Below are 24604 nucleotides of genomic sequence, written 5' to 3'. Positions count from 1 at the left end.
ATCAGTCACCCTGAATTGTCCACACCTCGTTTCATCTTCATCATTCTGGTAGATGGCAGCCGGTTTTTATTAAATATGTCTCTGTACATCTGTCCATTCATTCATCCTTAAGTTAGAGGAAGTTTGCCAGTGCCGTATGCTGAAAAACATACCCACACCCAGGGGCGAAGGTGGAATTCACGGGGCCCCATAGCAAAAAAAAATTTAAGGGCCCCCCCAGTGGCTGCTTGCTGTGACAGTCCACTGTTTTTAGCTATAAGGGCCAATTAGGAGCAATTATCATTAAATACATGGGTGCAGGAGCAGACTACCTTCTGCTTAACCCCTTATATACGGCAGTGTGTAAGTGACCCAAAGTTCAGAAGACAAGGATATATCTGTTTTACTGCTTGTGCACTGATAACCCCTGACCTCTGCACGGAGTTCTGGACATTTTCCTACTTGACTGCACAGCTGGAGAACGGAGGTCAGGGGTTATCAGTGCAGTGAAGCAGAGATCTTTTTCTTCTGCTTATTAACCCTTTTTTTGTGTTGCAGCATGTAAGTAAACACTGGGTCAGTTACACACTGCAGTTCATAAGGGGTTAAGCAGAATGAAAACACGCTCTTATGTTCTCTCCCGGGCCCCTGTCCTGCACGGGCCCCAAAGCAACTGCTTACCCTGCCTCTTTGGTAGCTACGCCACTGTCTACACCATGTTCCCACCTTCAAACTTGACAGTTAGCATGGTGTTTTCATGTTAATGGAAACTTTATTATTATTCTAAGTTAGAAAATTGGTGACATGTTAAATACTTATTTCACCTGCTGTATATATATTGCATTATGTTCAGCAACGTAGATTTTTTTAGGCTTGCATACTGTAATAGCAGCTGCTATTGTTCCTTGATGGAGGAGGAAGCCTATGTTGGCTCCATTTCCCTTACCTAAAGGTTGTGTGTTCCTGCACAGAGAACGCCTCGGGGTTATAGACATATGGCCTTTTGCTTCTGACATGTTCCCTTCTCCTCTCAGCGTGTCTGGTGTAACACCAGTAAAATACAAATTACCAAAAGTCCGATAACTGGAAGTGACCGCTGTTAGGGGACATTCACACGTCCGCAAATTTGTGGACGGGGAAGGAATGTAATGGATTCGTTCCCCGTCTGGCATGATGTGTCATGTAAAGTCCGCAAATTTGCGGATGTGTGAATGCCCCCTTTGGGTCATCAGAATTGTAGCCAGGGATTCATATTATGCTCATGTTAAATTAGAGCAATATAGAGCTAAAATAGTGCATCCATGTGCATCACTCACTGTGCAAATTCTAACAAAAAATAAAATTGTGACATGTTCCATTGGGCACAGTATTACAGAGCTATTCTCCCATAGCGGCATTGCTTCAGTGCCATATAGAGTGCCCAAAGTCTCTCGTATGCAGCCAAAGATCTAAATTTTGCCATAGCCATTGGCAAGTGCCTCTCTTTGAGAAATGTGTGGCATCTGCATCCACTTAAGGGTAGCCTCACACATACCGACTCGGAGCTAGGTCCTGGCAGATCACTTTCACTACATACATGCAGCGGTCTGAACGACCGCTGCGTGTATGTAATTCTGTTGCTTAACCCCTTCTGTTGTCGCCCGGCTCCCGCTCTGTATACTTTAGCTGTCCTCGCTGCACGGGGTCCCTGCGTACTGCTCTCCCGCCCCGGCCAATCAGTGTGTTGTCCTGCCGTGTGTGTTGCCCTGCCGGGAGAGCAGTACGCAGGGACCCCGTGCAGTGAGGACAGGTAATGTATACAGAGTGGGAGCCGGGCGGCAACAGAAGGGGTTAAGCGGCCGGCAGAATTACATATACGCTGCGGTAGTTCAGACAGCTGCGAGTATGTAGTGAAAGTGATCTGCCAGGACCTAGCCGACTCGCAGCTTTAACGCTGCGAGTCGGTACGTGTGAAGCTTACCCTAAGGGTACAAACACACACGGCATATACGCTGCGTATTTACTGCTGCGATACGCAGCAGATTAGATCTAAATAACTGAACACAGCATCAAATTTGCTGCGTATATGCTGTGTGTGTTTGTACCTTGAGGGTGCGTTCACACCTACAGGATATGCAGCTGATTTTCTGCAGCAGATTTCAGTTAAATAACTGAACACAGCATCAAGTCAGCTGCAGATCCTGTAGGTGTGAACGCACCATAAGGGTGCGTTCACACCTACCGCATCCGCAGCTTATTTTTCCGCGGAAATCCGCAGGTCTGGTAGTGCAGATTTCAACCTGCGAGAAATCCGCGTATGTGTGCGTTTTGCGTTTTTTCTGCAGCAAGTTTATCGCAACTGAAATGTCCGTTTAGAATGAGAGACATTTTAAACGGACATTTCAGTTGCGATAAACTTGCTGCGGAAAAAACGCAAAACGCACACATACGCGGATTTCTCGCAGGTTGAAATCTGCACTTCCAGACCTGCGGATTTCCGCGGAAAAATAAGCTGCGGATGCGGTAGGTGTGAACGCACCCTAAAGGGGGATTTGGAGGGAATGTAATCCATAGCTTTAATATTGTAAATTGAAGTCAGAAGTTAGAATCTGTGGGGTTCCGGATGCTGAGACCCTCTGCTGATTGCTAGAACCAAGGGAAAGGAACACATAGCAGCGCACGCTCTGCCCCTTTTTGGGTACCTGGGAACCAACAGCAGCCTATTCTGAAAAAACAATGCTGGAGAATCTTTTCCAAGAACTCTGAATTGTGCCGTTCTTCCTCCATTATGTATGAATAAAGTGAGAACTGGCAGCTATACTGGCCACAGCTGGGAAGAATTGCCCCAGTCATACAAGAAATCTGTTTTTCCTTGTCATTTTTCCAGTTCTATGTAGAGGAGCCATGCCCACTGTGGTGATGTAAGTGTTGGAGAAAGTTGCAGGACAAATGACGTAAGTTTATGGCATAATGTTCGAAAATCTGCCCCATTGTGGAAAGTTGATGCTAAGGGCGTATTCTCACTATCAAAAGTTAATCCACCGGTCTGACACCCCACCAATCCACCAGTTATCTTTTATATTGAGGATAACTAGAGATGAGCGAACCGGGTTCGGGTTCGAGTCCATCCGAACCCAAACGTTTGGCATTTGATTAGCGGGGGCTGCTGAAGTTGGATAAAGCTCTAAGGTTGTCTGGAAAACATGGATACAGCCAATGACTATATCCATGTTTTCTACATAGCCTTAGGGCTTTATCCAACTTCAGCAGCCACCACTAATCAAATGCCGAAAGTTCGGGTTCAGATGGACTCAAGCATGCTCCAGGTTTGCTCAACTCTAAGGATAACATTTAAAAATGAGACTGCCTCCTGGTTAGGATTATCCAGAATGGGGGGGGGGGGGCTTTCTTTCTTTCTTTCTTTCTTTACTTTATTTTCTTTTAAAAACAGAACCACAACTCTCATTAGGATTTGTGTGCTACTACAACTCTGCCCCATTCACTTTAGTGGAACTGAGCTGCAAGACACAAACTGAGGACATGGGTGGTGCTGTTTCTGGAAGATATTGGCCATGTTTTTGTAAGCCTGGATATCACCTTTAACCCCTAGATGACCTGTACGCGTTTTTGTGCTATGGCGCTATGAAGTGAGCTCAGGAGCTGTGCTCGCCTCATAGCAGGTGAGGACCGGCAACCTTTAATGACGGCTGCAGCAATTGCGCTGCATCCTGTCATTAACCCCTTAAACGTTGCGATTGCTGCATTTAAGTCTAAGTGACAGGAGCAGCTCCTGTCACTTACCGATTGGGACCCCTGCAGAGTGATTGTGGGGGTCTCGATCATTTTGCCTGACTGCTGTGCGGTCCGATTTGACGGGCCTTATGTGAAGATCACTGGTAACACTAATCAATGCTATTCTTCGACATAGCATTGATCAGTGTATGCATTCTAAGGCTGGGTTCACACTATGTTTTTTCAATCCTTTTTTTTTCATCCGTTTTTTGCAAAAAACGGATGCATTTGTGTGTATCCGTTTTTCCATTGACTTCCATTGTAAAAAAAAATGGATCAAAACGGATCAGTTTTTTTTGACGGACACAAAAACGTAGCTGACACTACTTTTGTATCCGCTTAAAAAACGGATCCGTTTTGATCCGTTTTTTTACAATGGAAGTCAATGAAAAAACGGATCAAAATGGATGCACTCAAATGCATCCGTTTTTTTTGTCCGTTTTTGAAAAAAACTGATTGCAAAAACGCAGTGTGAACCCAGCCTAATTATTGCATGTAATTGTCCCCTCGAGAAAAAGTATGCAAATAAAACATCTAAAAATAATGAAATAAACATATTATATACTGTAGCCCACATAATTTTCCAATCTATTAAAATATAACAATATTGTTCCCGCACAGTGAATAGTTTAAACAAAAAGATGGACAAAAAAATGCCAGGATTGCTGATTTTTACATTAAATTAATAAAAAAGTGATCAAAGCATCCGATCTACACAAAAATTATACTAATAAAGACTAGAGATCACGATGCAAAACATGAATCCCATACAGCCCTGTAGGTGAAAAAATAAAAACGCTATACAAGTGACAATAGGGCAGTTTTATTCATAATTATTTGGGGAAAAAGTTTTACTGTAAAAAAAAAATAAAAACAGTAAAACATAAGAAAAGCTCTGAAAACACGCATGTCTTTGCATATAAAATAAAGATATCACGACAGTTCTTCCGTAAAGTGTATTGTGTTGACAACGGAACCCCCCAAATGTTACAAAATTTCATTTTTATTTTTTCAATTTCATCCCATAAATAATAACTTGGGGTTCCGTCATACATTCAAGGGTAGATTGACAAGCCCTTACATGGCCCTGTAGATGGAGAAATAAAAGCGCTATGGCTCTTTGAAGGCGAAGAGGAAAAATTAGGATTGGCTGGGTCATAAAGGGGTTGAGCAACCATTGTCCTTACACATTATACACAATGCTTGCTAGTTGCAGCCACATCTATATCTGTCCTTACATGTACTCTAGAACTTCTAGAATATCTTATCTGCTGAATATCTGCTTGCGTTTCACCGCTGCCTGCAGAACAGCAGACCTATTAAGAACATGGAACACAGTGTTCTCTTACATAAGTAAGATGTAGTGTGCAAAACAACCCAGGACAAGCAAGATCTGTACCCAGCAGCAGGAAAAACACATATATTTATATCATATTTTAGCTGTAATAAGCAGAAAAAAAAGATGTGTACTTAAAGGAAGTCGAGGAAGAGAATGCTTAAGTAACCTCCCCGCTTCTGATCTGTGATCATCTAGGAAGGCAGAGAAGAGCAGAGGCCGTGTAGCACAATCTTTGTATAGTTGTCAGGTTCTGACATCAGAATATGATATTTATACTGACAATTTTACAGAAACGTCAACAGGAAATTTCCATTACCATTGGAGTTTTATACCTTATGTTCCAGTATTGCTCATGCATGATGACTTGTTGATAATCACATTTTGCCTGTTGAAGGAAGTTACTACCTGCAGTGTCTCCAGAAATCGCCGGCCTCCTGCGTCATGAACAAATACAATTAATGCAGTGCAGCTGCTCGTCAGCCTTCTCTCATCTCTCATTTAGGTAAATTCACACGGGCGTCTCGCATAAGAAATCCGCAGCTAATCCGCAATACACATATTAATAATAATAAGAATAATATGTGCATTGCGGATTAGCTGCGGATTTCTTGTGCGAGACACCCGTGTGAATTTACCCTTAGTGCAAGGTCTTGAGAGGGTAAAGGCCTATTTATGCTGACTGATTCATGCTATAAGTGAGCAGCGATCTGCTATAGCCCTATTACACAACTGGATAATCGCTTGGTCAGGGCTGCACTTTTTATTGCACAGAGAGATGTGGCCAACAGGCACAGCAGATTATTTTTTGACCTGCAGAAAGACATTGATCAGCTCATTACTGTTTCTACTACATAGGGAGCAGCGCGAATTCCATAGTGTGAACATACCCCTGCGATCTTTTAGTTATGCCTTATCCTGTGGGGTAGGGCATAACTACTCCAGATAAGAATACCTTTTTAACACAAAGGCAGAAGAGAATAACATTTGATCTACAGCGTATCCAAAGGAAAAAAAAGCATATTCCAGCACCTAAATCCTTAAAACCTGCTAACTTTATTATGAAATCCACATATAAAACTGTAGAATGCAGCCTCGCTGTCAGTTTTATCTGTGGATTTCATAATAAAGTAGCTGGTTTTAAGGATTTAAGTTCTTTTTTTTCTTTTGATATTGTTTTCACTTGGCTGACCCAGGGCTAAGTTCCGTGCACGTCGCGTTCTGTGCAAGTCACGTCGATGACTGTATAGTGACCTATTCATACTTACCAGCAGGATTATGGTTCGAGTGGTTGCAGAGGTTTTTTTCCTGTTTAGATAAAACTGGGGGTTGTGTATACTTTACATGAAGTTTCTGGTATTTCCACAGATTTGGCTCCAAGGAAAAACCCATAAGAACATTTAAAAAAATGCAAACCTTTTTGTACAGCAGGAAATTGCTTGAATTATCAAACAGGATATACAGGATGTTTCAAACAGTTAAAGTGTCACTGTCGTTTAAATTATTATTATTTTTTTTTTTTTGCAGAAATCAATAGTACAGGCGATTTTAAGAAACTTTGTAATTGGGTTTATTAGCTGAATAATGCATTTTTATCATGAAAAAGCAGTTTGAAGCTCTCCCCCCTGTCTTCATGGATCTCTTATGGAGAAGGGGAGGGGTTGAGGGAGATGAGGCACCAAAACAGGACAACAAAGAGTTAATTTAAAGCTACATCACTGGGCTATCTCCTCTCAAGTCAGCTCTGACCTCTGAATACCGGCTTTCACACAGGTCCCGCTGTGTAATCCTTTGTTCTCTGCTGCCGACTAATCTTCCTCCTCCCCCCCCCCTCCCCTCTCCATAGGTTGCACAGGGCTCAACTGATGTAAAAGTGTCAAAAATGATAATGAGCAGTGGATGAGAGAGAGGAGGGGGGGTACATGGGGAAAGTCTTTTTGAATGCAGATAATGGCATATTTGCCTAATAAACCCAATTACAAAGTTTCTTAAAATCGCCTGGACTATTGATTTCTGCATAAAAAAAAAACGACAGTGACACTTTAACACTAGATTCATAGGTCTTATCTATATACACAGTATATACAGTACGATATACATACTATGCCTCTATACATCTACATTATAGCTATACATACACCAGTCAGACCACTGCTTTAGGGTACAAACACACACGGCATATACGCTGCGTATTTACTGCTGCGATACGCAGCAAATACGCAACAAATACGCAGCAGATTAGATTGAAATAACTGAAAACAGCATCAAATCTGCACCATCAAATCTGCTGCGTATCTGCTACGTATACGGTGTGTGTGTTTGTACCCTTAAGAGCAAAGTGGTGGCTGCTAACTAGACACCAAGCTGTCAATTTTGGGAGGGGATGAGCAGACAGATCAGCAGAAAACTATGAGATGAGAATAGCCCCTTTTTATGGTCCTAGAGGTGTTCTTTTCATGAAATCCTGGGACTTGTTTTTTCCAAACTTATCTTTGTTCATTGTGGTTAAAGGGGTTATCCAGTGCTACAAAAACATGGCCATTTTCTTTCACAGACAATATGACTATTGTCTCCAGTTTAGGTAAGGTTTGCAATTAAGCTCCATTCACTTCGATGGAACTGAGCAGCAAAACCTGCCCAAGCTGGAGACATGAGTCTGGAAGAAAGTGGCCATGTTTTTGTAGCGCTGGATAACCCCTTTAAATAGTCTTGTTTTACATTATCTGTCCACAGGAATTGTTCTCACAATGCATCAGGCTTGTTTAGATATTCTTTTTTTAAACTTCTGAAGCTGCATTCACATGGAGCGAGTTCATAGCGGATTTCAAGCTGCACATTTCACAGCAAATCCAATTAGATACTCTGTGTCATTACAGTCTATGGCCCTATATTCACGTAGCGAAGAAGGTAGTTACTGCCTTGGTAAAAAAATATTAAACAGACAATGCTTATGATCCCCAGCACACTCCTGCTTCATTCTCTAGACTCCTGCTCACTGACATACTGCTTAGCCAATCGCTGGCTGCGGTGGGACAGTTCAGTGATTGGCTGAGTGGTCTGTCACTGTGCAGGGACCCAGAGAGAAAAGTAGGAGCGCACCAGGGGATCACAGGCAGGTAAGTATTGGCTGTTTTATTTTATTTTTTTATATTTAGACCAAAATGGTCACAACACTCTCACAGCAGAATGAAAATAACTCTAACCTATAAAAAAAATATGGCATATCAACAGTTTTATGTAATAATGGGTAACTTTATGCCTTTTGAAGCGTTCACAGTAACAGTAGTTTATATCAGGGGTGCCCAAATTTTTGCATGTCACTTTATATATTAGAATGATTTTTTAAAGGTATTCTGACATATGGTGATTACAAAACCTGAAAGCTTGATGGGATCTTACTTGTAACCTGTTCGTGTATACTCATTTAAGGCTGGGTTCACACTGCATTTTTGCAATCCGTTTTATGCAACAACAAAAAAAGGATGAAGAAATGGATGTATTTGTGCATCTGTTTTGATCCATTTTTCCGTTGACTGCCATTATAAAGAAAAGGATCAAAACGCATCCATTTTTTTTAGCGTACACAAAAAAAACATGGTCAACTATTTTGTGTAAAAAAACATGCATTTTGATTACTTTTTTTTTTACAAAGAAAGCCAATGGAAAAACCGATCAAACTGGATGTGTGCAAATGCATGAATTTTTTTTCATCCATATTTTTTTTTTTTTTGCATTAAATGGATGAAAAAAAAAAACAGATTGCAAAAATGCATTGTGAACCCAGCCTAACACTAGTTATTTCATCATCCACTTATATAAAAAAAAAAAGTTAAATGGAAGCTTTTTCGCTCTGCTTGCCGGTCTTTAAACAGACTCGTACTAATATTTGATTATCGTTCAAGAAAAACCAGATCTGCAGGCTCCACTTTAATTAATCTGCTCCGCTGTGATGTCAGCTCATCGCCAGGTATTAACTAGCGGAGGGAATCTGATATAATAGTCAAGGAGCAGATGCGTTGTGGTATGCCTGCATGCACCGTACATCCACAAGAACCAAGAAAGTAAGACTTTTTTTTATTACAGTTATGATTATTATTATTATTATTATTATTATTATTATTATTATTATTATTATTATTATTATTATTATATTAATATAATTAATATATTATTATATATATATTTTTTTTATTATTATTAATTGTCTTGATCTGTGGTCTGCAGCCTGTGGCTCCTGTTGGTAGAGTGCAAGAGCCACTGATCTAGTGTAAGTGCAGCTTAGATGTTTAATTGGGTTTGCAAATCTAAAGCAGTTATCCAGAATGAAAAAAACAGCGGTTTTCTCTAAAAAGAAACAGCGCCACACCTTTCCTTATATTGTGTGTGGTATTACAGCTCTGCTTTATTTGCTTTATTGGAACTGGACTGCAATACCACACAAAATGAGGACAGGTATGGCACTGTTAGCTGTTTTTTTTCTCACCTTGGATAACTAAAGTCATGGGACTCAGGGCTCCATATGGTGACTAAATGCTACCAAAAATATCATATTGTATCTAGACTTAATGCCAAAGGTGCTGTAATTTTATACCATATAACTTTGGCCGTGTCTTGACATCTACTTGCAGTATTTGTGTTGTCCACTAGATGTCAGGATAACACCTAGTGGTAAGACCAGCTCCTTTTCAGTTTACTCAATGTTCTCCCCATTATCACAAGTATATGAAGTGCCTGGACAACATTTATCAGCAATGCTCGATTGTTTCCCTGGTGGAACAATGGAGACAGTCTTGCTCTGTTTGATGCAATTGTACAGGAATCATTGAGATAATATCAACATTTTTATTTTGAAGGACACCCTGTCGCATATGTGGTTACATAATATCTCTTCAAGGCCAAAACTGTGTCTGTGACTCAGATAAAGTCGATATTCAAGACTTTTTATTTTTTTTTTATTCTCCTAAATCCAACTAGGTGTAAAATTCTGTGCTGTATAATTTCTTCATTTAGCTTTATAGCAGCAGAAACGTGTGTGTATATAATATATATATATATTTATTTATTATCATTAAAATATTATTTATTTATTATTAAAATATATATATAATTTATTTATTTTATTTTATTTTTTTAACGAAGTTCCAAATTTCCTGTGTACATATAGGTTTCTACAGATAAGAGTAGAAAAAAAGTGCATATTATACCATATACATGGATATGGTGATGCAGTTATTGTCCTAAAAACTACTTTTAAACTGGCAGCCCCGTGCCCAACGGCCGTGGCCTAGGTTGTGTGTGCATTAGGCTGGCACACCCTCTCTGTCCCTCCTCCCCGCCCTCCTCATCATTAGGAATGCTCCAGGCAGATTGTCTCCTATTCATCAGCTGTGTGAATACTGAACATGGGCTGGATCGTTAAGGCACCTGTGCAATGTTCAGACAGGAGAAAATGTTCCAGTGGCATTCCTAATGATGAAGAGGAGGGACGGAGGGGTGGTGCAAAGTTAGGGCACAGATACTCTAAGCCCCGGCCGTTGGGCACGGGCTTCAAGTTTAAAAGTTGCTTTTTAGGACAATAACTGCATCACCTGCCGAATGGACCCCAGGACAGATCTTGGATTAAAAGCCACTATATAGGTACAAGTGGTTTGGGGGGTCAGATTGTGGGTACAGAGTCGCTTTAAGAGTCACCGCTGGACTCTTGTGGAACGTCAGAGAATAATTATTTTCATCAATTGGATAAATACTCTAATGTACCTCTATATACACCTGGTGTGTACCCCTAAGTACTCTGGTGCGTTAGAGTAGTTTCACACTGCCGTACACTAAACTTAGAGGGATTTTCCTACAAGTAACTCCTAACCACTGGATAGGTGATAAATGTCTGGCCTATGTGACTTTGTGAGTTACCTGAGTGCTGGATTTTACCATTATTTGATTACTAGCACCTTGTGACATACAGTACTTATTTACTGTAAATTAAACCCTTAAGGGCAGAGCCCCAAATTACCTTAAAGCGGATGTACCATCAGGGACATTCGCTTTAATATGACCCATGTATAGAACGGCGGCGGTGCCGTGGTCCGTTTTTTGAACTGCGGCCTGATTCCAGTGTACACCGCCGTTCTATCCATGGGTACCGAGCTGGGGCTGAAGCACTGGAGGTGGGAGGAAATCTCCTCTATAACGCGGCTCTATTAGAACCAGGGGTTAATGGTGGGCCGCCGCGCGGTTGCTATTAGCAGTGAGGACCTGGCTGCTTATAGCAGCCAGTCCTCACTTGCTATGAAGTGATCTCAGCTCCTGAGCTCACTTCATAGCACCGCCGGACCTACTGCTGTACCGGTACGTCATGGGTCCTTAGGAGGTTAAAGGGATTAGCCACTTTATAGTAAAATTGCTCAGTGTAGTGTATTAGTAAGTGTACTCGCTGTATATACTGACAGCAGCTCCCTGTGTACCTCATAGAGCTGAAATCAGACTCCCCTCCTCCAGGCTGTGCTGTCCTGCCCTGTGGTGATTCTGTATACAAGAGGGACAGCATGGAGAACGATGTGACTATACCTTGCCCCCCTTTGTCCTCCATTGGTATATACATATACTGAGGGGCATGGTCACATTTTATGGACAGAATCACCATTTAGCATACAGCCTGGAGCTGCTGTCAGTAAGTGCATACATTTACTTATACTGTGCACGGAACAATTGTACTATAAAGAGGCTATTTCTTTAAAGAATAATAAATTGTTTGGGAAAACCAGTCCGTTTCAGTGTGTAATGTGACTGCTGGCTGTATGAAATTGCTGCTTGAGATCATTGTTTTTCTTGATGATGCGTATAGTGGGGAGTTGTGCAAGAATTATATAGAAGAAGCCACAGAGAAGCATATGCTGTCTGTGTACACAGTGTTATCATTTAACCTAGTCTGACTATTGTTGATGTGTCACTCCGGGATTAATGTTTAATCTTGACACTGTTCAGTTCAGTAATTCCGCAGCCAGCGTGTGGGCAGTACCCTTAAAGGGAATCTGTCAGATCCCTACCAGGTACAGCGGTGCAGATAGCATTGGCACTTCAACTTCCATGGCCATTAGCAAAGACTGTGTCTGTACCTGATACAGACCTGACAGATTCCCTTTAAGTATCAGGTGTGGCCATCTAGTAATGAAATATTGTTCTGAAGCTTATTAAAGGGCTTTCCTTTTGAAGTCAACCTTGTCTATATGCCCTGTTAGGTCATGTGGACATTATAGTCTTTGTATACATGTATTACAACTGTTCATATAAATGGCCACCATGCAATATAATACTGTGTTTTCTCTGAAGCTTGTAAATAGGATTGTCTCTGATAGTAAAGCCTATAGACACCTAGTGAAAGAGGGTTTTTTTTGTTTGTTTTTTTATTCTTACTTTGTACTTCCTATGATGAAAAAAAACAACATTCTTTTATAGGTCTGTTATAAACAGTTTGCTTAGTTTTGCTTCTACAGCTGCTACAGTATGCTGTGTGAGCACTATTTTCTCTCCATTTTTTTACACAACCTGCAAGGGCCCATTCACACAGGCGGAAATTTCGAATGGAACCCCTGCCGTGGACTCCGCTCAGAATCCTGCCTGCCTCACTGTCTTAATGTAATGTGTTGTGCGCCGCCGCTCTCTGCTCAAAGAATTGACATGTAACTATCATTTAAATTTTTTTTTTCTATTTTGCTGAATTCTGTAGTACAAGCAATTTTAAGAAACTGTAATAGGTTTTATTAGGGGGGAAAAAAGCCTTTTTCTGTTTCTTATTCAAACAGCTGTGTCCCAGCCCCTCCCTCCCCTTCCGCTGGCACACAAAACGCTGTTCAGAACAGGCCAGGTGCACTTGAAAATGGCGTAAGGCACGCCGCAACGTGTGTATTTTCCCTTGTTTGCTGTGAAATCAATTATTGGCCGGAATAAATTCTACACGTTGATTTGACTTTTACTGGAGTGCTGCAGAGTATTTTACTGCGTGTATGTGTACATATATATATGTGTGTGTGTGTGTATAATATATATATTATATATTTTAACACTTAAGTCCCTTAGGGGACTTTTTACATTGATGCATTGGATTGCTCACACTGATCATTGTTATGCCATAGCATAGCAGGGATCAGTGTTATCTGCGATCAGAAGAGTGAAGACCTGACTGCACGGAGGAAGGTAAGAGACCCCCGCCAGTCAGGCCATGGGATCAAGACCCCCGCAGACACGCGTCTAAGGGGTTAATGGACAGTTGGAGGGGGTCATAGTAGTTGGACACCCACTGATCTAACATTTATTACTTGTCTAGTGGATAGGTGATCAATACTTTTGAAATAAAATTTCACCTCAAAGTGAAATATAGTACTCCTGGCTCATACATGTAGGGAGCGTCACTCCTTTCTCTTGGGAATAGTCTGTACCGCCTCTGGCTTATACACAGTGACATCCGTGTTTCTGGCTGCCTGGTGTGCTGCATATATAAAGAACAGTCAGTCTGCTATGCAAACAGAACAATAAAGGTCATCATTAAGTGAGCTGGAAAACATGCTGTGCTCCTCTGCCTCCACAATCTCCTGTGTTTATTCTCCACATGAAAGATGTCTGTCTGTATTTCAGTGCCTACATGTTGTTCTGCACGCTACAACCTGGCAGTGTTGGCGTTACTTGGATTCTTCATGTTGTATGCGCTACGGGTCAACTTAAGTGTGGCACTGGTGAATATGGTAAACTCGACATCGAGCGAGCAGGTGAACAGCAGCGTGTGCCCCGACCACTCAGTCCGACCCAGCCCACCTCACAATTTCACGGTAAGTAAAGCTCCTATTGTTCTAGCCTTTTGCAAATCATCTTCTTGAGAAATTCCCTATTGTTTGGCGCCTGCGGCTCTTATGTAGATTTAATTATTGTGCGTAGGTGGACATATCCTTTAACTCTTGCTGCAGGGGTGTGGGGACAGTTTTCATGTTTTTTTTATATAAAAATAAAAGCTGAATAATAACATTACATTAAAAAAATATATATCCTAATGACCATATATTTACTGAATTTTAAAAACAATTGCTATACTGCATTCCCAATATTCCACCTACAGCATTTAAAGGGGGTATTCCAAGAAAAACTAACATGTCCACTGTTCACAGGATAGGGTACGAGTGCGATCTCAGTATCGGTCCACAGCTACTTTGTTTGGAATAGCCGAGTGCTGTACTCGGCTCTTTCCAGCAGCTCCGTGGAGAATGAACAGAGCCATGGGTCACATGCCGTACCTGCGGCTCTATTCAAAACAAAGGAGTAGCAGGCCGATATGAAGATTGCCTGGAGGTACAGAGGTCCCCTAGTTTGTGGATAGAGGACAGGTTAGTTTTTCTTGAAATACCCCTTTAAGTGTTAAAGTGTTGTTTCTTTTTTTTCTTTTTTCTTTTTTTTTTTGCAGAAATCAATAGTACAAGCGATTTTAAGAAACTTTGTAATTGAGTTTATTTGGCAAATATGCCATTATCTGCATTCAAAAAGACTTTCCCCAGGTCCCCCCTCCCCTCCTCTCTCTCATTCACTGCTCATTATCAGGAAATCTTGACTGTTTTACATTAGTCGAGCCCTGTATAATCTATGGGGAGGGGAGGGGGGAGAAGGAAGGAGGGAGATTAGTCGGCAAGAGAGAACAAAGGATTATATGGCGGGACCTGTGTGAAAGCTGGTATTCAGAGGTCAGAGAGGTCAGTGCTGACTTCAGAGGAGATAGCCCGGTGATGTAGCTGTAAATTAACTCTTTGTTGCCCTGTTTTGGTGCCTCATCTCCCTCTACCCCTCCCCTCTCCATAGAGAACAATGAAGACAGGGGGGAGAGCTTCAAACTGCACACAAATGCACACAAATACATAAATTTTTGCAAAAAACTGATGAAAAAAACGCAATTTTAACCCACCCTAGTCTAGTGATGTAAGGATTGGCGCCTTTCTTCAGCTGTCAGTGTACAGCGAAGGGGCCAGACAACATGAGCTCATTGCTTGTCTGAAATCCACAGATTTGGCCACCTTTTATTTCATATTTATGGTCAGATATAAATTGAGGTGACACAGTTAATCTAAATGTATGTCAGATGCTCCTCAATACAGGGCTGGAGAGATCCCAAGAACCCCATAACCAGTGCACCTACAAACTTGTAGGTATCTGAAGTTGGTCACATATAATAGCCATGTGATGGGACCAGACTCTTCCCTGATAGCAGATGTTGAAGGAGAAGAATCTTGCTTGTTGGATTTCATTTACCGGATTCTTTTGTTCTCATGGAGATAATCCTCTGCCTAAGGACGATGCCAAGCATGCAATGGTCAGAGTGTTCTTATGTGATCTTACGTGTTCAGGCAACAGGTGCATATCATCTGCACTGGACGTCCACCACAACTGCACAACCTCTTTCAGCTATTGCGTGCGCGCAAAAGATAGCTGGAAATCTCTATGCAGCTGCAAGATACAGTTATTAGTCACCATAAAACCTTATTAAATGTTTTGACCAATGTACAAATAAAGATTTATAGAAATATTTGGCCACGTTAACTGGTAATGCAAGGGAAAACATGCAGCTTAAAGTGTCACTGTCGTATTTTTTTTTTTTTTTTGCAGAAATCAATAGTAAAGGCGATTTTAAGAAAATGTGTAATTGGGTTTATTAGCCAAAAAATGCATTTTTATCATGAAAAAGCAGTTTGAAGCTCTCTCCCCTGTCTTCATTGTGGGGAGGGGAGGGGCTGAGGGATATGAGGCACCAAAACAGGACAACAAAGAGTTAATTTACAGCTACATCACCGGGCTATCTCCTCTGAAGTCAGCACTGACCTCTGAATACCGGCTTTCACACAGGTCCCGCTCTCTGCTGGCGACTATTCTCCCTCCTCCCCCCTCCCCCCTCCCCTCATGTACATTTAAAGGAAAATGGATGCAAAATGGTATGCTTCTGCACACCATACTGCACAATCCGTTTTCTGTTGACTTACATTATTTTAAAAAATATATAGGTGTTTTTTTGGGCGTTAACAAAAATGTGATTGAACATGTTTTTCTGTGCATAAAAATTAAATGTACTGAAACAGCAAACCGAATGGGAAAGCTCAATGGGAACCTGGCCTAAGAAAGGTTCTGGAATGGAGCACAGCAGACAAGGGAGTTGGTGATGTTTTCCACTAAGATGATGTAGTTTGTAAAAAAAAATTTAAGAAGACTATCATTTTTGTTTACTTTTCTCTACTGTATTTCAACGATTAAAGGGCAAGAAGTATCCGTGGGAAGCTGATACCCAAGGCTGGATACTTGGTTCCTTTTTCTATGGATACATCCTCACTCAAATCCCTGGTGGATACCTAGCTGGCAGAATCGGGGGCAAGCTATTACTGGGATTCGGCATTCTGGGCACTGCAGTATTCACTTTACTAACTCCGGTAGCTGCAGATTTAGGTTCTGGATACCTTATAGCAGTTCGAGCACTGGAAGGACTTGGAGAGGTAGGTGTATCTCTTTCATGAAGTGTGAAACTAGGTCTGTTGGGCTATTAAACCTTACCTAAAAGTTGGTTAACTTACACCGTGAGGAAGCCGACAGTCAGTGGTAGTCTTTTTGATCACAATCATCATGAGAGTGTTGTGTTTTTTTTTTTGTTTTTGTTTTTTTGTGACGTTAAATGTGTAATTAAGCTGTTTGCAATACACATTATTTCATTTAAGCTCCGTGTCACAACAGTGAGTGTACTATTACACGGAACGATAATCTGCCAAATCGGCCCTATCCGGACGATTATCGTTCCATGTAAAAAACACAACGATCAGCCGATGATCGTTGTCAACGGCTGATCGTTGATATAGGTTTGGACCTATAATTGCCGGCCACCAACCACACACCGATATGTGCAATAGCGGTGCGTGGCCAGCGGCTGACGATTTGCAAAGTAAATACATTACCTATCCATGGTCCAGGGCTCCTCCTGCGCTCTGCTTCTCCTCGCGTCCCGTGCGCTGCAGCTTTAGAGCGGCCTTTCTTAGCTGAGCAGGCCGCTCAGCCAGTTACAGGCCGAGACCGCCGCAGCCAGTAATTGGCTGAGTGGCTTGTCAGTTAAGACAGGCCGCTCTGAAGCTGCAGCGCGCGGGACCTGGGGAGAAGCGGAGCGCAAGAGGAGCCCTGGACCATGGATAAGTAATGTATAGAGTTTAGCAAGGGCTGCAAGGACATTAGTAATGATGTCCATGCAGCCCTTGTTAAACGATTATCGGGCCGTGTAATAGGCCCAGTAAACGAGCGCTGATCTAGCAGATTGGCGCTCATTTACAGTTATCGGGCTCCCATCGGCCCGTGTAATAAGACCCTTAGAGTGATAGTCCTCCTGAAGGGCCCCTCACCATGAAAACTAGTGCCCTAATAAAAGTTTCTAAGAAAGATCAACGCCTATGTAAAGAAACCCATCACAACATTACGTACAAATAAAGTGTCTTTATTAAACCGGTGGTATATTGCTTGTATAGTTGTCCACAACAAAAATATACCACACAAAATATATTATCCATTGTGGGAGTATGAGTGGCAATGGTAAATACTGGGGTAATAATTAATGCAGAGGTTAGCGTTTCCCATTTTCTGGAGTAATGGATGCCGTCTATCAGACAGCTTTTACTACTTAGTTTTTAAGTAAAAAAAAAAAAATAAATTTGACATGTCAGACGTTATTGATCGTAGCAGGTGTCACTGCTGAGACCGGCTGGGATCAGCCAATATAGCCCAGGAGAGAACCCAGTGGCTGTATCTCCTAATTTGACTAATTCCGACAGCGTAAGTCTAAGGCCACATTGCCGGAACTGGTGAGTGGCCGGGGAGTGGATCGCACTGGTGCCGTGTTCTCACCCTGGCTATATCTTCTGATTGCAGACCTTCTGCGATCAACTTTTGACATGCCTGATGGCATTAGTAGTCTCCATCATGGCAGTAACAATGTTTCAACCCTACAGGCCAATAGGAACACAGATGATGTCATATCAATAATCCAATCACCATTGTGCGTTTCAGATATTAATTATTTATAAACAATAACTTTATTAAACATATATAAATATAAAAATGCAATAAGGATAAGTGTACAACATGGTAAAAACTCACAGATAAGTCATATCCAGTCACACGTTGTGTCCAGGATCGGCGGAGGCAGAAACTACAGCGCACGTGCCAGCGTAAACCAATAATATCACAGCAAAGGTTTTACTCAGATGACCACCACTATTAGGACAACCAGGACCCTTCCAGTATAGGATGACAGCACAAGAGACAAACGAATCTTTCGGACTTTTGGTCCTAAAGCAGTTCGCTCTATCGGCATGCCTGTGATCCCGGCTGCATAGTTGCGCTCCTGGGAATATGCGATATTCCAGGGAATCGATCTGGAATTCCCTGGAATATCCTGGCCGCATTTTCGCGGGATTGCAACTATGCGGCCAGGATCACAGGCATCTCGATAGAGTGCAGATGCCGTCAGACCAAAAGTCCGACGGACCTCAGTTACGAGTCTCAAAACACGGGAATAGCCAGATATCCCTCTCTCCAGAGAAGGAAGCCTGTCGCCAAGGGGTGCCTCCTAGTGGGGAAGGCACCAAACCACCCTGATACGTAGTCCCTCAGGTCCTCACTCTGTTGCGAGCTTTGGGACCTAAATAGGGAAAAACCAGGGTGGCCCCTGTAAGTCAAAGTCTAACTCTGTGGCGAGTATAACGACATAAGACAAGGGTTACCAAGGCTAGGCATCCATCCACAGACTGCAGTTTCGGGGTATTTGCCCCTCGTCAGTGTGGAGTAGGATTCTGGCTACCAGGGGCAATGAACAATAGACCAACAAAACACAACAATCACTGAACTCACCGCTCATCACTAGACAGCACATCATGTAACCACTCAGAGTAATACCTGACCATACAGCGGTCCGTATGATACATATAGATATATTGTAGATAAAGTTATAGTGTATTTATACTGTATAATATATACATATACTATATATAGAGATTATATATACATATAACCTAGACAATGTGCTGTCAGCAAATTTACTAAATGAACGTATTTGCAAAAAAAAAAAAAAAAAAAATACCTGCCCTTTATCTACAATCCCCTTTTAACTCTGGCCTTCTGCAACTAAGGATGGAGTGTTAAAATTGCAGGTTTGCAACCCATCAAAGTAATCTGTTCCAATGTCTTTATAGGGTGTGACCTTCCCAGCCATGCATGCAATGTGGTCAGCCTGGGCCCCGCCTCTTGAACGTAGCAGACTTTTAAGTCTTTCTTATGCAGGTAAGTAAGAGAAGTGTTAAAAAGCAGTACACCATCGCTGGACTATAATCACCCTGTAATAGACAAATATTTACACTCAAAGCTTTATTTGATCTATTGATTTATTTATCCATATCAGGAATATATCACATGTGACACAACGATTCAGTCCTCTCTTAAAGGCCATTTTCTAGCAAAGTTTAGGTAAACAAAACTGCTTTTCTTGTGTGTTACATGTTCCTATAGAGTTGGAGTGTAAGGGCCCTATTACACGGATTCAGACGATTATCGCTCCATGTAATACAGACGATTATCATCGGCCGATCGTTTCTTTAGGTCCAGACCTAAAGTCATCGGCCGACAACCGTGCATTGCTACCGTGTAATAGCGATGTGCGTCTGATGGCTGATAATTGAATGGTTAATACATTACCTGCCCGTGTTCCCCTGCGCTCTGCGTGCGCCCCGGCCATTGATTGGCCGAGCGGCCTGTCAGCTCAAGCCGCTTTAAAGCTGCAGCCCTGGGACCGGGACGCATGCAGAGCGCAGGAGATGACCGTGAGCGTGAACAGGTAATGTATTAACTGTTTGGGCAAGGGCTGTACCGTCCTCGTTAACGATGTCCGTGCAGCCCTTGCTAAACAATTATCGGCCGTCTAAAAGGCCCAGTAAACGACCACTGATCTAGCAGATCGGTGCTTGTTTACAAATCTCGGCGCTTGCTGAAATCTCCGTCACTGGACTGGATCAAGAAGGGGGACCCGGCGCGATCCGGTAAGTATAGGGGGCTCTAGCGGGGGTTGGGAGCCTGTCACCCCGGCACGGGGGGTGACAGGTTTTCTTTAATCGTTGCGTCAAATTTGATGGATTCCTGATGCGGTTGAATAAATCGCACTCTGTTTTCTGGAATTGCATTATTTTTTTTTTTCTTCACATAGATTAAATATGCATTTTAAAGCCTGTTTTTTTCATACTTTGTGTCTTTGTCTGTTTATATATTGTTTGTGTCTTCTAGGAGCTCAGCTTGGTACTGTTGTATCGCTGCCTCTGTCTGGGTTAATTTGTTATTACATGGACTGGATTTATGTATTCTACATTTTTGGTAGGTAACTATTCTCGTTATATGTGGTGTCATAAATGTCATACAGTTTGTTTCATCAAGTGGTGTTGGATTGTACACAATATAATAGGTTTATTAAAGGGGATGTCTGAGGAGCAGGAAAGGTCCTACCACTTTTCTGCTCTCTACCGGCCAATCCACTTCCTCCTCAACCCTTCTGTGCAAGTAACTTCCGCAGACAAGAGGAGGGAGCATGTTGCAGGCAGTGACCAATAGCTCCCCGATGTTACCGATGTTGCAGCGACAACAGGCAGCTATTGGACATTTTGTGTGGGCATAACTCTGCCTGCACGCAATGCCCACAGCCCTTGCTATCTGCATATCCCCTTTTAAAGGGAATTGGTCACTGGTGGAGTGTGAAATGGCCCCTGTACCTTATAGCTGCTGGCACAGCTCTCCGACATGGTTCTCAGTGGTGGGGTGGCAATTTAAAAATATTACTGCATCGGCATATAGTCACGCTGCCTTTGTGCTCTTCTCAGTTGCTCAAACTTCAGTGGCAGCCTGAGTACTGGGAACTTAAAGGGGTGGTGTCATGACAAAGACATTGCTACACATGTCTGGCTAGGTTCACATGACGATTGGCACAAATACATCAGAATAACCTAATGGGCACAGGTAGGCACTTGCTCCATTCATTCAGTCGGGTGATGATAGTGACAACATACAGGTCATTTTCCGAGCGACTACGAGTTTTGAATTGGACTAAAAGCAAACCATCCAAAACTCCTATATACTGGGAAAATGAGCAGCACTAGCAGACTACAGTCAGGCTATTGAAAGAAATAGGGCCTATGCCTATCCGATCACAGATACGTGCGTGGACGCTCTTTTTTTTTTTTTAGATTTTTTTCTGAAAAATCTGTGGCTCCAAGGCACAAATTGTGATGTGAACATGGCCTTAGGCCCCGTTCCCACTGAGCAAAGCTAGCGGAATTCCGCGACGGAATTGTCCGCCGCGGAATGCCGTTAGCCTCCCGCTCATAATGGGACTCTATGGGAGGCGCGCGCTGCTGCTCTATACGCGCTGAAGAATGAACATGTTCATTCTTCAGCGCGGACAGGGCAGGAGCGCGCGCCTCCCATAGAGTCCCATTATGAGCGGGAGGCTAACGGCATTCCGCGGCGGACAATTCCGTCGCGGAATTCCGCTAGCTTTGCTCAGTGGGAACGGGGCCTTAGATGCTATTCTTTTCTGAAGTCCACCACGTTGTTGGACTATACCAATATTTTGGACCTCCTAGAAATATGGAGCATGATACATTTAACAACTCCTCTTAGCCATGCCCTTGCTCCAAGAGGTTAGCTGGGAATTATTATTATTATTATTATTATTATTTATCTTTATTTTTCCTTTTTTAACAAAAACAAGCAAAATACAACAAAAGAGCACATTTCCATATTTAAGTATCAATACGACCCTATTTATTTTTATTACTATTAATTTACCTTAATTTAACAGACATGAACACTGAAACTGCTTTGATCTGTATATTAACTTGTGTTTTTTTCTGTATGAACAGGGGCACTTGGTGTTATATGGTTTATATTGTGGTTCTTTATAGTCAGTGACACGCCACAATCCCACAGCACAATATCAGACTCTGAGAGAGAATATATCTTGTCTGCCCTCAAGCATGAGGTAAGTGGGAGAAACTTTTCAGGGTCTACTCTCCCATCTTGAGCTGATCGCAGAGATTTCTGTGTTTCTGCGAGCGGGGAAGAACGAGCGGAGGGAGGACCGGACTGTGGTGTAGTCTGCTCCCCCGCTCTGTGTCAGTGAAATCCGTGAGATGTGTCAGTCAAATCAGTCGGGCTTCATAGACCTTTATGGACTATCAGAGCTCGACTGATCATGTGACACAAAGCCGTAGATTTTCCACACTGAGCTCAGCGCGGTCTTCTCCCGGCTTGTTAAAACAATCAGGGTATGCTGCATATCGTGTGATAAATTTAACATTTCTTTCAATAAATTTTGTCGCAAAGTTTTTAAAAATAAATAAAAAAAATCATGGATGGACAAAAAAAAAGTCCTTAAAACTACTCTCTGATTTTTATCTTGTAGCTTTCCAGGGACACAGATATACCGGTTCGCGCTATGCTAACATCAATGCCGCTTTGGGCTATTGTTGTAGCTCACTTCTCTTACAATTGGACCTTCTACACTCTACTGACTTTATTACCAACCTACATGAAGGAAATCTTACGTTTCAATACACAAGAGGTGAGTATAGAATACTGCCAAATCTCTGGCTTCTGAGAACAGACTGATCATTCATTAACAGATGTTCCCAGGGCTTCCAACGTCTCTGTGTTATTCATGTACCGGACCGTCCAGACAGACGTGTTACCTGGGTTTTACCTTCGGATGGTCTATAGACTGTACACACTGTCACACAATCTTCTCATGTTTCCTTGGTAAACTGAATGATTTATTTCCCCATCCTGTTTTATTACCTGCTGTATGTTTTTGCAGTCTAGTGCTTCATATTAATAAATGAATGTCACATTTTATTATAACCTAATAAAATATGGATGAGGTATAGCTATGGGCAGATGGCTGTGGCTTTACGGACCTTGAAATGATGGGATTATATTATAGAACACAGTAGAACTGAAATGCGGAGCTAGTATGAGGGGCAAGTGTATGATATTAAAAAAAAAAAAAACATAGTTTTTACACTTACCATCCCCCCGCAGTCTGTCTCTGTTTGAATTTCCTGCTGTTTGCAGGTCCCTAAAGCTCCAGTTGGTGGCTTCATTTTTTCTTCACTTCCTGGTTTGGGCTTTCCTATGATGCACTTTGTCTCCTGTGATGTCTAACTAACTAGATAGCTTACAGCTTGTTCAGTCAATCAGAGCTGAGCAACCTGTGTCATCTGTCAAAGAGAGGCTGGCCTAACAGAGCTTATACCAGCCTCCCTGTTGATGATGTCATTGTCACAAAATGGCTGCCACAGAAAAGCCTGGGGTCAACAGTCATTAGGTAAGAATGAGTTTACTTCACTTCAGGTGGGGGGTTGAGGGGGGAAAAGATAGGGACGGGGGGGCAGATAGGTGATTGAAGCATATTACAAAGTTATATAACTTTGTAATGTGTTTCAATTACTGGGAAAAAGCTTTTTGCTGGAGTACCCCTTTAAATTAAAAGGAAACCCCACTACGGCTACATTCATATCTCATACATATCCAATGGCAAAAAACCCCACATGTAATATGCCCTTCATTGTTCTCATTGTTAGTACCCACCATAGAACCCACTAAGAGCTGCAGTAGGTGTTCCTTTTCTATGTTCCAAAATAAAGCATCTAAAGACATTGAAAAAGAAAATGTTCTACTTTAATCCAATCCCTGTATGAATTCAGTAGAACTAATAGTACTGTGTTTCCTCACAGAATGGCTTCCTGTCTGCTCTTCCTTATTTCGGATGTTGGCTTTGTATGATCATTACTGGCTATGTCGCTGATCTCATGAGGGAGAAGTTCAATTTCTCAACAGTTGTTGTCCGCAAAACGTTTAACACTTTGGGTAAGTCCCGTACAGACTTTCAGCTGAAGGCCCAGACTTATCAAGGGTTGTAAAATAAAACAGCTGTAAACTGCCCATAGCAGCCAATCACATTTTTATTAGTGCTGAAAACTGAGCTGTTATTGGTTACAGTGGGCACTTTACACCAGTTTCTATTTTATTATATTGGTTGGGGGTATTGTAATTTTTTTTTTTTGGTAGCATCATGTATGCAATGTGCTGTGAGCTTACAGCATTGGGATCCTATGTTGGAATCTTCTCCACATTGTATTTTGTGCTTAAAGGGAATCTGTCACTAGGTTTATTCCAGCTTAAATAAGGGCAGCATAAACTAGTGACAGAAATGCTGACAGATCAGTGTATTACTTCATCATCCTGTTCAGCCATTCTCCTAATATGCAGGAAAATAGAATTCTTGCTACACCCCTCCCCCCGCCCTCCAGCTGCTGATTGACAGTTGACTGCCAATACACAGCATGGATAGATAACTGCCAATCAGCAGCTGGTGGGCGGAGTTTTCTGTTTCTCATGAATATCCAGGCCTACTGGGATCGTGTACAT

The 24604-nt window shown here is 42.1% G+C and overlaps 1 protein-coding gene across 2 annotated transcripts in view; it reads left to right on the top strand.

Annotated features, from left to right (window-relative positions):
• SLC17A5 (solute carrier family 17 member 5) overlaps positions 1 to 24604 on the top strand; it is a 30675-nt gene that overhangs the window by 1620 nt on the left and 4451 nt on the right. The window contains exons 1-8 of one of the 2 annotated variants that reach the window (XM_069973492.1): positions 9132 to 9147; positions 13715 to 13905; positions 16363 to 16596; positions 19330 to 19417; positions 20411 to 20497; positions 22039 to 22157; positions 22581 to 22739; positions 23911 to 24043. In XM_069973492.1, coding sequence (XP_069829593.1) covers position 9147; positions 13715 to 13905; positions 16363 to 16596; positions 19330 to 19417; positions 20411 to 20497; positions 22039 to 22157; positions 22581 to 22739; positions 23911 to 24043 — 1012 coding nt within the window. In that variant the 5' untranslated portion in view covers positions 9132 to 9146. Of the gene's footprint in view, positions 1 to 9131; positions 9148 to 13714; positions 13906 to 16362; positions 16597 to 19329; positions 19418 to 20410; positions 20498 to 22038; positions 22158 to 22580; positions 22740 to 23910; positions 24044 to 24604 lie in introns of those variants that run through there. The other variant, XM_069973490.1, reaches the window with a different exon arrangement.

The sequence above is a fragment of the Dendropsophus ebraccatus genome, chromosome 6, assembly GCF_027789765.1.
Source record: "Dendropsophus ebraccatus isolate aDenEbr1 chromosome 6, aDenEbr1.pat, whole genome shotgun sequence".
Classification (NCBI taxonomy): Eukaryota; Metazoa; Chordata; class Amphibia; order Anura; family Hylidae; genus Dendropsophus; species Dendropsophus ebraccatus.
Note: the sequence above shows the minus strand (reverse complement) of the source record. Positions and strands in the feature narration are given on the sequence as shown.